General features: G+C 44.3%; 1 protein-coding gene across 3 annotated transcripts in view; it reads left to right on the forward strand.

Annotated features, from left to right (window-relative positions):
* LOC117396785 (voltage-dependent N-type calcium channel subunit alpha-1B) overlaps nucleotides 1–13,328 on the forward strand; it is a 112,816-nt gene that overhangs the window by 92,225 nt on the left and 7,263 nt on the right. For 2 of the 3 annotated variants that reach the window (XM_058986717.1, XM_058986716.1), the window contains exons 32-39: nucleotides 1,527–1,623; nucleotides 4,593–4,698; nucleotides 5,155–5,262; nucleotides 6,742–6,890; nucleotides 7,467–7,582; nucleotides 7,759–7,894; nucleotides 8,059–8,163; nucleotides 12,453–12,488. In XM_058986717.1, the coding sequence (XP_058842700.1) occupies nucleotides 1,527–1,623; nucleotides 4,593–4,698; nucleotides 5,155–5,262; nucleotides 6,742–6,890; nucleotides 7,467–7,582; nucleotides 7,759–7,894; nucleotides 8,059–8,163; nucleotides 12,453–12,488 (853 nt within the window). Of the gene's footprint in view, nucleotides 1–1,526; nucleotides 1,624–2,451; nucleotides 2,549–4,592; nucleotides 4,699–5,154; nucleotides 5,263–6,741; nucleotides 6,891–7,466; nucleotides 7,583–7,758; nucleotides 7,895–8,058; nucleotides 8,164–12,452; nucleotides 12,489–13,328 lie in introns of all 3 variants that reach the window. The other variant, XM_058986715.1, reaches the window with a different exon arrangement.

Genomic DNA, 13,328 nt, shown 5'->3' on the forward strand with positions numbered 1-13,328 from the left:
AGCCCGACACAGTCTCAGGGATCCTCTCGGGATGGGCACTCAGAGGCTTTCTTTGTATTAATGTGCATGACGATACTGACTCCCTGTCTGGAAGGAAAATGAGTCACTTTGATAATTAAAAAAACACAACTTGCTGTGGTATAGAAATGCACGCATAATGAGCTAAATCAGTCTCTCAAGATCAGTCTGCATTTAAAGGGGGTTCTTCGGTTCTGCCTCCATGCCCAATATCTCCATGCTACCCTCCAAATGAAACCCCTAGATAGAGCATAGTCCTCAAAGCAGGTGGTGCAGTTTGCTTATCAAACACAAAGCAGATTCCTCTTAATATTGCCTCTCTGTGAAGCCGCTGAGCTGCTCTTAATGATGAAGTTAGAATGGAGACGGGATGCCTTCATGTTCACAACCTAAACGTCATCATGAAATGTTTTCTTACTGTTGCTGTTGGAAGCAGAGCCACTAGACTGGAAATAACATGCCCTGTCATGTAGATGCTTCTGCATCAGACACAGTTACTGTAGCAGAGACACTACACAAGAGCAAAGGGGCTCCGTCCAGACAGGAGCGGCACATTAGAATTGAACCTAAAATGGTCAAGTGGTAACACACTTGATTTACTCTGAATTGCATTAATTGAACTGTAATTGCAGATGTGTTTGTGCAGTTATAGTACAGTGTAGAGTTATTCATCAATGGTGACACAAGGACCTAAATGCTAAATTAATTTATCAAGTCTTAAGAATGTTTTGTTTTTAAAAGAACCACAAATTCATAGGAAATATGGGTTTTATTTGAAGCATTATCAGGCTGTTTTCAGACTCGTGCCTCGTGCTTTTGTTTGTGATTTCCTCTTTGCTGACGGTCTCGCGATCACATGACTGACCCACAGTAGGCACAGCTATTGGAAAGGGATTATACAGGAATAAGGCAATCGCTGTGTCTCCTGTGGGTCGTACCATTATGTGACTCTGATGTAATCCAGACACCTGGAAATCACAGACAAGCACAGGCAGGAGCGGCAGCCCCAGATCAACTGGTAACCATTCTTAGCCATTGCTTATATACATGTATTTATGTTTCTAAATCTGGATTCACCCTTGCATTAAGATTACAGGTTATACATAGCCATCTAATAACACGGTAATAACTGGGCTTGTAACTAATGGTAACTGCTGCTGGAAGAAGTCTGTAATTCCCATGCTCTTGACATGCAATTACATCAGATAGCAAGATGCCGTTCACAAGGTCCTGTAATTGCACAGTAGTTACCATGGAAACACTGGTAATGACCTGCTTATTACAATGTGTAATTACATAGCTATTCATGCCTGCTTATCTAAAGTGCTACCAAACATTGTTTAATATGGAAAGGCTATTAAACATCAAAGACTTTTCAGTGGACTAGAATGCCGTTGGGTCTGAAGTAATTTGTATTCAAGACCCTGCTGCATTCCAGTAACCTCCTTTGTGTTTTATACAACAGCGTGGAATATGTTTCTGCTCTAACCACAATGTTCTTTTTACAGTGGCCGGATACATTATAAGGATATGTACAGTTTGTTACGTGTTATCTCGCCTCCCCTTGGATTAGGGAAGAAGTGCCCTAATAGGGTGGCGTATAAGGTTTGGAACCCACACATCAATACTCAATAGTGCATCTCCACTAAAAAAACAACCGCCCCCCACCCCCGGATTGACTGGCTGACTGTGCCGCAAAGCGAATGATTGACTCACCCTTCTGCTGGTTGGCTTGTGGGTAATTGTACTGGGGCAGGCACAAAGCTTTCGGGACAGGTTCAACAGGAGATGTCTCTACCAGGGAGCCTCTCCAGTCTGGTGCCTTTGACTCCTGATGTATAGATGCAGACTGGTCAATACAAGCCCAAACCCATGTGTTGAAATACAGACTGCTGGCCTGCACTTCCTTTGAATGTGGGCGCAGAAGTACCAGACTGGAATGCACCTTTGGTATAACTGGATATGATTAATTGAGGGGTGGGGTGTTGTGTGGTGGGGTGGGGTAGAATGAGGGGGCGGATGGTGGTGGGATGAAGGCTTTGTTTCTGAACTCCGCACAATTACCTACTGATGCCTCTTTGGCCTGCTGAACGAGGCATCCTTAATACGATACAATCACCCTCCATGCACCTTGCGCCATCAAACTCGCTGTCAGCCATCCCACGTTCTCAGCAGGGTATAGGAGGCTCCAGCTCTCCCCACCTTGGATCTGTCTCTGTGCAAAGACTACTCTCTGGACAGAGCTGGCATCCGTCTCCATTCCTCCTGGGAAATCTTATTAACACAGATTTCTGTTTTCTTTTCCTTTTATTGTTTCCCTATCCATCCCACCCTAACCCTCACCCTCACCCCAATCGTGTTTTGTGTCCTTTCCGCCTCCCCCTCCTCTCCTCTTTTTGTTTGGATTTTGACGTATTGCGTTCCCTGCCTCAGTGGGCGCATCACTTACCTTGATATGTATGAGATGCTGCGACACATGTCCCCACCCTTAGGACTGGGAAAGAAATGTCCTGCCAGAGTCGCATACAAGGTAGCCAGCCGACACGACCCTTCTGTCTCTCGCTCTCTCTCTCCCCCTCTCTCTCTCTCTCTCTCTCTCTCTCTCTCTCTCTCTCTATCTCTCTCTCTCTCTCTCTCATTGGCTTATTAACCCAACTGCAGCTGCCCAGCACTGTGCTCCGTTCGGTGGTGGTGTCTTCTCACTGTGAACGTTTCTGTTAAGCTTCTCTCTCTCTCTCTCTCTCTCTCTCTCTCTCTCTCTCTCTTTCTCCGAGCTCCACTGCAGCCAACTTTGCATTGTCACATCCCTAGGCTATCACAATTTTGTTTTTGAAAAAAAAAAAAATAGCTTTTTGAAGTCCCTTTGTTGGATAATAAACGCAGAAACTTTCAATTAAAACTGAGCTGTTAAGTCTAGAAATCTTCCAGGTCATGACCCTAAGCCTAACCCTAACCCTAACCCTAACCCTTGCTCCTGTATTTCTCCCTGTCCAAATTTCAACACGTTCATTGTTAGTGCCATCAGCTTAAATTAATATCGCAAGAAAGCCTTCAGAAGCTAAATATAACAGGCTCTTATAAAATATTTAGAAGTGCAGCGAAGCGCAGTTAAGCCAGGACGATTTATTAATATTGATACACTCCCACTGATCCAGACTTAGAGTAAAGAAGTCGCTCTTTGTGTCTGGTGATAATCTCTCCTCTGTCTTCTTTCCTGTAATATCTCTTGGCAAAAGCTTTTCTTCCATTTGTTTTTTTAATGAAAGTGTTTGTTTATGTGTCCATCACAGTTTCATCTGTTCTTGGTGTTGGGTGATGTTTGTGCTGTCGCCTGTCGTGATGTTCTGTTGCCCGTGTGTGTGTGTGTGTGTGTGTGTGTGTGTGTTCTTGGTCATCACTGCGGAAGGTGCACCCTGGTGCTCACAACCCCCCACACCCCTCTTCCCAGCCTGGCTTCTCTGGAATGCTGTCTTAGCTCAGGAGAGCTCTACTCTAGCCATGGCTGAAACTCAGGTTTTACCAATCCTTGCAGTGCTGAACTGTACCTTAGCAGGTTACATGGGGGCCTTATTCGTTACAGATTTATCAAAATCTATTCAATTGGGGATCATTAAATAAACTACATTGTGTTGCGTCTTATTGCAGTTACTCAAATAGTCTGTGCTAACTAGGTTCTAGCTGTCAGCTATAAACATAAGTAATCCAGGCTAGATCAGCCTTTCTAGTGGCAAGCACTAGCACCATCTAGTGTGCACGTACTCGATTGCCAGCGATGCAAAAGGAAACTTGATCCACACTTGGTTCAGTAGATGGCGCTGGCTCCTGAAGGCCCTATACAGGAGTAAGACAGACCGTCCCAACCTTCTTCAGCAGGATTTCATTGGTAAACACATTCACAGGACCTGGGTTGTGCCCAGAGCAGAGCTCCCTGACACAGTTGGTTTCATCTGCTTGTTAATTGCCATGCATTTCTTTCTTTCTTTCTGTCTCTAACTTCCTGTCACTCTCCAAAGAACTCACAATGACTCTCTCAGTAAGTCGCTGTTTGCATTGAAGTGAATTTCCCAATGTTTTTATTTTTCCATATATATTTTTTTTTTAGTTGTGTATTATTTTATTTCTTTAACTTTTGTGTGCCGACAAGCAGACAGCTCCCATATCTCTAAGTTATCAATGTCTTTTGTATTGTATTGCTGGAAATACGACATTGCAAAAAAAAACTTTCCTGAATCAAGCATGCTTACTGTTTAGAGACGACAGCACTGAGCTAAACAGCTACTGTCTGAGAAAGCTTACAGCATTTCATTGTCTTACAGCCACATGTAAAAGGCAGCAAATTGGTTTTAAACCTCAGTGCTCATTATTGAAAGGTTTAATGAATTCACAATTAGGCCATACTGACTGTGGATTGTACCTGGACCACACCTGTACAGATCACTGAGTAATGTGATTATCAGGGATCCACTGCATATCAGCACACAACAGTTTGAGTGTCTGGACGAGCGTGGTTGAATGCATTTTGTCGGTGAGGTTTCCTCCCTGACTGCTAACGGCCGGTTTCCTCCCCCCTGTAGCGGCTTGTGAAAATGAACATGCCGATCGCCGAAGACAACACTGTGCACTTCACCTCCACACTCATGGCCCTGATCAGAACCGCTCTGGAGATCAAGCTGGCCTCAGGTACTGTGCGAGTCGAGCTTACCTTCCCCTGAAACACACACCGCAGTTACAAAACTAGTCAACTGCAAAGCAGTTTTCAAAGCTGGTCATTTATTTAGTTTTTTTCTACATCCATACGCATTTGCTGTCAAATGAAATTCATGTTGTTTTCTCCAGTCCCATTTGTACTAATTAAAAAAAAAAAAAAATGTGTGTGTGTGTGTGTGCTCTAGTTGAGCAGCACATTAACACAGAGTGTATACCAGCTAGAGAAGACACTGAGGAATTGCACACGCAGTATCATCTACCCACAGTTCCAGCTGCTGTAGCGAGCTGTCCCTAGCATTCCCAGGAGCAGTCACTCCCACCCTTATTGCACTCAGGAAGGTGCAGTCTGACATCTATCCCACACCCTTAGTCCATTCCCTCTCGGGCCGCCTCGTTAATAAAAGAAAGCACTCCTTCGTTTCTCCACAGGTGTGCCGAATCAGCACCAGAGCGACGCCGAACTGAGGAAGGAAATCTGCACAGTCTGGCCCAATCTTTCTCAGAAGACGCTGGATCTGTTGGTGACTCCTCACAAGCGTGAGTGAAGGGTCTCTTTGTTGGAAGCGGGAGGGAATGGGGCTGCAGAAAGATGCAGCTCTGCAGGGCTGACAAGAGATGGGTGGAAAACTTTAAAGGAGTGCATAGATCATATGGGATTTTCAGATAATTCAGACACACTGTACTCTGTGTGTGTGTATAACATGCAGAGTTACTACTTCCTGGTTCCAAATCACTTACATGTGTCGTAGTTCAAACTCCAATGATCTCGCTGCTGTCAGACCGTGTGACCTACAGCAAAGCTACCAGGATGCAGCAGTTTACAAATACTGTATTCTGTGCAAACTTCAAAAGATTACCTTCACAATTACCTGCCAGTTGGCAGTCTTTAAAAATGTAGCCCTGGGTATAGATTATGTTAGTATAGCAGCAAAACTAGCATGCTTTCCAAGCACAGCGCGCATCCTTTAATTAGATTCCTGCTTTACAGCTTTGATTTATTTGTATGGTCTTTGATTTTCCTCTGCGTCACTGACCAGGTAAGCCAGCTGCCTCTGTTGCTGTGAACAAAAGGAAGTGCTTCTGTCTCGGTGTCTGTAGCAGGTTTTTGTAGCCCGCTGCTGTAACAAGCTCCCGTAGGTTCAGCAGCAGAGCCCTGAAGGCTTGTTCAAGCACAGCGTGTGGGTATTGCAATGAAAAGAATGGAAACGTTTACAGACACAGTCAAGTAGCTGGGCCTTTCGGGATTCGTTTTGTTCAATCAGATTGGATTGTTTAGCAGGAAGCGTTCATTTAGCAAAGCAATCTGACATTCAAAGTATATTCATTTTGCTACGAATCCATGAGTCCTGACTAAATCCAAGTCTGTTCTGCTTAATGCAAGTTCAAATCTTAACCATAGTTGTTGGCAATATTCAAAATGTATTCAAATTTTACTTTTCCTATGCACAAGCATTGATATATTTCTCCATATACATTTTTTTTTCTATATGAAAGGCTCACACAATATCGTAAAAGTGAATTTGACTTTTGTAATGGTTTTCATTGCAATTATTACAAAGTCACGCGTCACAGGAAAACTAAATGAAATCAGTTACTGAGGAGTCATTTTTGCAAAGATTCACAGTGACATCTAGTGATCAGTAAATGCCTTTGCATTCAAAGCAGACTCTCCACAAACTGACAGTGTTGACGTGACAGGCAGACACACAGACTGCTGCAAATTCAGGCAGAGAACTTGCCTTTTGCTCCAGCTCGGTTTAAAAGCCTCTCGCACAGGGTACTGCAATAACACCTTAACTTGCGACGTAGAGAGGAAACGGGGCTTTAATGGGAAAAGGGCCAGATGGCTCTGAGAAAAAATAGAAACCAGAAACTCAGTGACGCAAACGCTCCCCTGCTGAACACGAAAAGAAAGCTAATTGTGATGAGGGTGATGATGACAACAGTTTATATTTTGGGCTCATTCTCTCTCTCTCTCTCTCCCTTTTCCTCTCCCTCTCCATTTCCCCCCGATAGCTAACGAACTGACTGTGGGTAAGGTCTACGCAGCCCTGATGATCTTTGACTACTACAAGCAGAACAGGATCAAGCGGATCCAGCAGCAGCAGCAGCAGCAGCAGCAGCAACAGCAACAGCAGCAGCAGTCCGCAGGGGGACTGGCCCAGGTAACCAGCCAGCCCAGCTCCTGCAAACCAGGGGACACGGGCAGGCAGCACAATACAGTTCAATACAATCCTGCCTCTAATGGGCACCTTTTAAAAACTAATGGGGATGCAAAGCCACTGTGAAACGTTTCAGAAAATAATTCAAGACTCCCGTTGCATAACTGTTTGAGCTATTGCAGTTTTTACTGCGAGGATGAATTGGACACTTCTACTGAGTTTTAGGTAGACACACCGCACACCTTTTGAACAGGTAACTTACTGACAATTCAGGCTCATGGGTAAGCCTTGAAATGTCTCGCTGGAGCTGCTATACAAGAAGAGTCTTAAATTAAACTGAACTGCACCTCATAACTCTGTAGTGATGCAGTAGACACAAAGTGTCCACCTGTGTGAGATGTTTAATGTGCAGGATCTGTTGAGTGAAGCAGGGGATATGTCCAGCTTCCACTGTCGCTGCCGCCGAGGTGATAGTTCTTTTGCTGCTTTCTGGGTTTGTTTGCTGCTCTGCTTGGTGAGCTGTGTGATTCGACCCGTGTGGTTGACTAAGCCCTGCCTCGTGCTCTTCTTCTCTCTCAGAACAAGACGGGCGCCCTCTTCCAGCCCATGTTGCCGCTCACCTTCATGCAAGACCAGAAGCCTCCTCTGAACAACGTGAAGCCCAGCTCTGCCTCGCTCAACAACGGGGGCGCACTGTGAGTTTCAAAAACACTCCCTCTCCTCTCCGTAGTGTCCGACTCCTTCCTCGATCACTGTCCTCGATCAAGTCTCTGATTGGCTGTGCAGAGCTATTTGGGAGCAACAGGAATCATTAGACGGGTTCGGCGCAGGAGAGAGTGTTTAGTGATTGGAGTTTTATTTGTGCCTGCAGGCCTGGACAGGAAGGGACTAGTAAGGAACCTCCATACTGGGTGACGGAGCGCACTCAGGAAGTGTTTCAACGGAGCAGCAAGCGTACGATCGAGAGAGGGCACTCTGAGGACACCCCAAACAGCGCCGGTGTGCAGGTACATAATCGACAGTGTGCTGGGACACCAGGGGGGGGGCTCTAAACTGCTGTGAAACTCTTATTAATGTGGGCGGGGGTGGGGAAGTCAACCATTAAAAATAGTCTGAAGTTGTAAAATATTCATCAAATCTAAGCTGTACTGTGTGTGCTTTGTGTTTGCAGGAGTCAGTGGAGATGAGGAAGATGGACTCCTATGGGGATCCTCAGCCTGGGCTAGAAAGCCAGGGCCGGGCAGCCTCCATGCCACGGCTGACAGCAGAGACACAGGTGAGACCAAGACTGATACCCCCAGGAAACTGACACGCGGGGGGGGGGGGCTGTATTCAAACCCAAAGAAACAACCTCACCGGCCATTTAAATAGCTAATGATTTTTTGTTTCAACTTTGTGCAATGAACCTCTGTACTCTCACATAGAAGAACTTTCAGAGAGCGCTGCAGGTAGAGATAGGCACTTTTAACATTGTACTGCAGTGCCACCCAATGGCAGAATGGTGTAATAACAACAAATGATCAAATTATAATTTTCTGCACAGCCCTGCAGCAGATGTTGGTTTTTTTTTTGTTTGTTTGTTTGTTTTTTTTCCATGCAACATTACACATGTCGTTTGGGAATTATAAATTGGAAATAGACCTGTTTTTTTGCAGCTGCTAAGCAGATCTGAAAGGGAGCAGCCATCTCCTGTCTGTTATTGGTAAACGTTCTGTTTAGTGCAAAGAAATGATTTGAATTGTTGAAAACGGTAGACGCAGCAGATTCAGAGCCGGAAAAAAAAAAGATTTCAGAAATGACGATCGATTACATTAACAATCTGAAGACCTGGTGCTAGAAATGCATTTTAAATGCAGTGTAACCGTGAAGCCGTGGACGCATAGTCAAACGCATCCTCTTCAAATGAAATCAGGCTTGTGGTTTTGCTCAGACACAATGACAATGTATTAACTGGACAGGAGGGCTTTCTGGGAAGGAACAGACTGGCTGATTAAATTACAGAGAGAGGTTTTATTGAGTCTGCCTTGCTCCTTTATATACAGTACAACAGAGTAACCTCAGATTGACCCTGTAGCTTGTTTAGGGCGGATGGGAAATGCATAGCAGGGTTGCGGGTTCGATTCCTCCCCACTTGAATAACACACCAGTAAGTAAGATGCTATCCCAGCCAGCAGATTCTTTTGAATTATTTATTTAAAAGCACTTGCAACGGTTCCCAATTGTTTATACTCCCCAATAGCCAGTTAGCCCTAGGCTCTGCAGGGCTGGCTATATCCACATGTGTGCCTTGGCAGGTTTCATACGCAGAGCATAAGAACATACAGTAAGAAAAGCTTAGGGATGAGAAGAGGACATATTCTCCCCAGCAGGGCTAATCCCTTCTCAGCACACCATGTGTTCCTACCAGATCCAGTTTCTCTTCTTGTCGCGGAACAAGGAAGGCAAGAGGGCCCGCAGTGGCCTCTGCATCGCAGCCCTGTAGGGACTCTGCTTGTGTCAAATGGAGTGAATTACTGAAAGCGTGCTGTGGGCGAGGTGAACCGTAATGACGTCTGCTCAGACTGACCCGCTGCCAGCGGTGGTGTCAGGAGTGGGGGGTGACGGCAGCACCTTCGGAATTGAGTTTTAAAAGGTAGGCAGGTTGTCATGGATTTCAGAAAGTGCCAGACTGCCCTAGCTTAGGGAACTGTCACGATACGGTAGAGGGTTTTTTTTCAAAGTCCCTCACGATTTTGGATAAAATACAGGAAATCATTTGGTGTAGCTAATGTAGCTCTTATTGTCAATTATTCAGGGGTCTTCAATGAATAACTCTCCAGGGGCAGCATCTTCTTATGGATTCTGTATGTGTGTGTGTGTGTGCGTGTGCTTATGCGTGTGTGTGTGTGTGTGTGTGTGTGCGTGTGTGTGTGCATGTGTGTGTGTGCATGCGTGTGTGTGAGGTCTGGAGCGTCAGTACTTGGCTAAAATTCTCTTTAGATACATTGTTGAGTTTGTGATGACCAAGGTGCACCATACAACACTGGTTCAAAGATTCAGTTCACCTTATTCTTATTTTAGAAAAGAAAAGTGGTACTGCAGTAATTAATTTTAATTAAAATAAATAAATAAAAAGAAAATTGAATACATTTGTAAAACACACTCAAAGCAACCACTCTGCATAATAATCTTTTGAAAGAGTTAGAAAGAATTCCATTTCACTGAACCTGGACTCCTGCCAATCCGATGTCCAAGTCAGAGTAGAATTATTCATTTGAATTTAATTAAAGATTGATAGATTACACGTTTCAAAGGGGGAATTAGGCAGCGTTTTTTTCTTTCTTTCTTCCTTTATATAGTGCCTTCTTTCACTTTGAGAGAGAGGGGGTTATTGTGTGAAGCGAGGAGAATGCAAGTCTGTCTGGAAGATCTCAGGGAGGTTGATCTCATCTGAGAAGAGCTCATCTTATTCTCTTTAAGAGTCTCCTTGTTGATTGGAAGTATCTTGGCTTTGGAATTGACAGATCCTTTTTTAGAAAATAGCCCAGTTTTTTTTTTTTTTTTAACTCTATAGCCTCTTTTTAAACTAGTAAACAGTTTGATCTGATTGGATTAACATTCTGAGTTGCAGGTTGCTCGCAAATAAAACTCAGCGAGGTTTCAGATCCCAAGAGACACTCCTTTTGTATTAAAATGTAGAATCAGCAGTTCAGTGATTTACACCTGTTTGGTCTCTTCAGCTCAGTTTTCTTTGGACACTAAAAGGTTCTAATGGCTATGCTGTTTTCAAAGCCATGATTCTTGTCGTATAGAAGTGGGTCGTTGACTGGAGAGGATCGGGGAAGATTTCCCATCATACCCATCGCAATTCAAGATCTCTTCAGGGACAGGAAATGACAGGTCTCTGCAGAACATGGGAGTTGTAGTTTTATTTTTTCCTAGGCGTTTTGTCACACACCACAATCTCTGAATCTTGAGCTGGGACCTGTTTTTTTTTTTTTTGTTCATTTCCTGTTCTTTGCCACGCCAAGACCAGGATCTGCAGCTTCGAGCTCAGTGCAGTGAAGCTTCTTTTTGTCTGGACGTGTGACACTTGACAATCCAGCTAGCCACGGTATCAATCAAAGACGTTTTTATTTTTTACCCCCTTTCTCCAGTCCTCGAGAAACGCAATGCACAATGAAAGCATTGCTTCCTGTTCATTTTGAAATAAATCCCCCTTTAAGATTTAAGCCCACCTCAATCATTTTAAACTGCGGCTGGTAGTACTAGCTGGATTTCAACACTTGCTGATCAGGTGGAGTCCTTTTGGATTAAATAAAGAAACAGAACCATATAGATATACACCGGTGTATATATTGCACACCAGGTTTTTACAAGTTCTGCATTGTGTTTTGGGCTTACCCTTAGATGCCGGTGTAGCTCATTAAAAATAAAAGAAATACCTAGATGACTGTCTTCCATTTCAAGTTCTGATTCAGAAGAGTCTCTCAGAACTTGAAAAGAGGGGAGACGGCTTCAATCCCGCTGTCTGATTGAAAGCGGGTTAAACTTCAGAGACGTGCGCTCCCTCCTCTCGGTGTGTCTCACAGTAATCCACAGAACTAATGAACAGCTGCTGAAACACCTGTCCTCACGCTGACCTCCAGGTGGGGTTCTCCTTGTAGGGCTGGTGCACCCTTTCCCACTTCATGATCTCCCCCAGACACCTTTTAATGATTCCTCTTTCCAGTCCCCGACCTGTAATCCGAAGCAACCCCAAAAATATCACGCCTGGCCTTACTTTGCTGGTTTACATTAGGCAAAAAAAAACCCATTTAAGGACAGTCGTACAGTTCTTCCACTTTATAACGCTGTAGTCGGAAATCATAGGTAACGAGAATACAAGTGCCTGTGTAATGGTATCATGGGGGAATATGGAGCCGTGACCGTACCGTCTTGTAACCCATTCTGCAGTATCAAGGGCTGCCGTACAACCAGGACCACAGTACTAGCGTTCTTCAGAGTAGTCTGGATTCATAAAACCTGAAGTGGTTTTTTGAAAGTGACTTCTAGAACGTATGCAAGTTGCATACGTTCTAGAGGTCACTTTCAAAAAACCACTTCAGGTTTTATCAAGCTACTAAAAATATAGCTGATGGTTTATCGGGAGCTAAGTAGGGAATACAAATAAAACAGGGACATGCATGCATCTGATTCCTGTGTCTTTCCATTGCATTTTCAGCCTGAGAGTATGAATATATTGTGCTGAAAATCGATATATTTGTTTTCTTTCTTTCTTTCTTTCTTTCTTTCTTTCTTTCTTTCTTTCCTTCATTTCTTTCTTTCTCCACTCACCCACTCCCTCTGTTTTCTCTTCTGACTGCCTTGCTTTTCATTCTCTAATTTGATCATGTTTTAACTCGCTTGTCTAACATGTGGTTCCTGTCTTATCTCGCTTTGCTTTTCCCTCGTTTCCTCTGTTCCCTCCCAACCCACCACTGCCTGCCTGCCTGCCTGCCTGCCTGCCTGCCTGCCTGATGTCAACACATGGCTGTTCTCTGGGCTGCTTCACCTGCGTGCCGTCTTGTCCGCGGCGGTGTGCAGAGGAGCAAGTCTCGATCCCCGGGGAGTTACCTAGCAGTATGTACCAGCACTTCATATCACATATCACACATCCTTGTTTTGTCTGTCACACCTTCTAATAACCTTTCTTCTTCCAATGACGCATGCACACACACACACACACACACACACACACACACACAAAAACTTGTGTTTTCCACAGCTAAAGGTGGATTGAAGAATTGATTCACTTACAAGAAGAAAGCTAAGGCTAACCCTGCCTTGTCGTGAGATCATTAAAAGATCAGGTTCCGGGTTCTAGGTTCCGGGTTCCAGGTTCTGGGTTCCAGGTTTCAGGTTCCTGGTGCATGGATCTGCATGCCTCTTTTAATGCTGCATATTTTATATCTGTGTGGCTGTCTTACAGATTTCTTACAAGAGCCACCTTTTATATATGGGCAGCAGTGTGGAGTAGTGGTTAGGGCTCTGGACTCTTGACCGGAGGGTCGTGGGTTCAATCCCCGGTGGGGGCACTGCTGTTGTACCCTTGAGCAAGGTACTTTACCTAGATTGCTCCAGTAAAAAACCCAACTGTATGAATGGGTAATTGTATGTAAAATAATGTGATATCTGTATAATGTAATATCTTGTAACAATTGTAAGTCGCCCCGGATAAGGGCGTCTGCTAAGAAATAAATAATAATAATAATAATAATACCAGATCTGAAAATGTGATTTCTGGAAAGACTTAAACCAGCCGCAGACCACCTTGTTAAAATGTGTGAGAAGACCCTTGTTAAATGCATGCTGTAATTTGTTGGTAAAAGTAAAACCCTGCACCAGAGCCCAGGTTCTCTGCTTGGACCCCAGTGTGTATACTGGATTCCCAGTGTTTGATCACCTGCATATGGAGCGGTC

Source organism: Acipenser ruthenus, chromosome 15 (assembly GCF_902713425.1).
Source record: "Acipenser ruthenus chromosome 15, fAciRut3.2 maternal haplotype, whole genome shotgun sequence".
Taxonomy (NCBI): Eukaryota; Metazoa; Chordata; class Actinopteri; order Acipenseriformes; family Acipenseridae; genus Acipenser; species Acipenser ruthenus.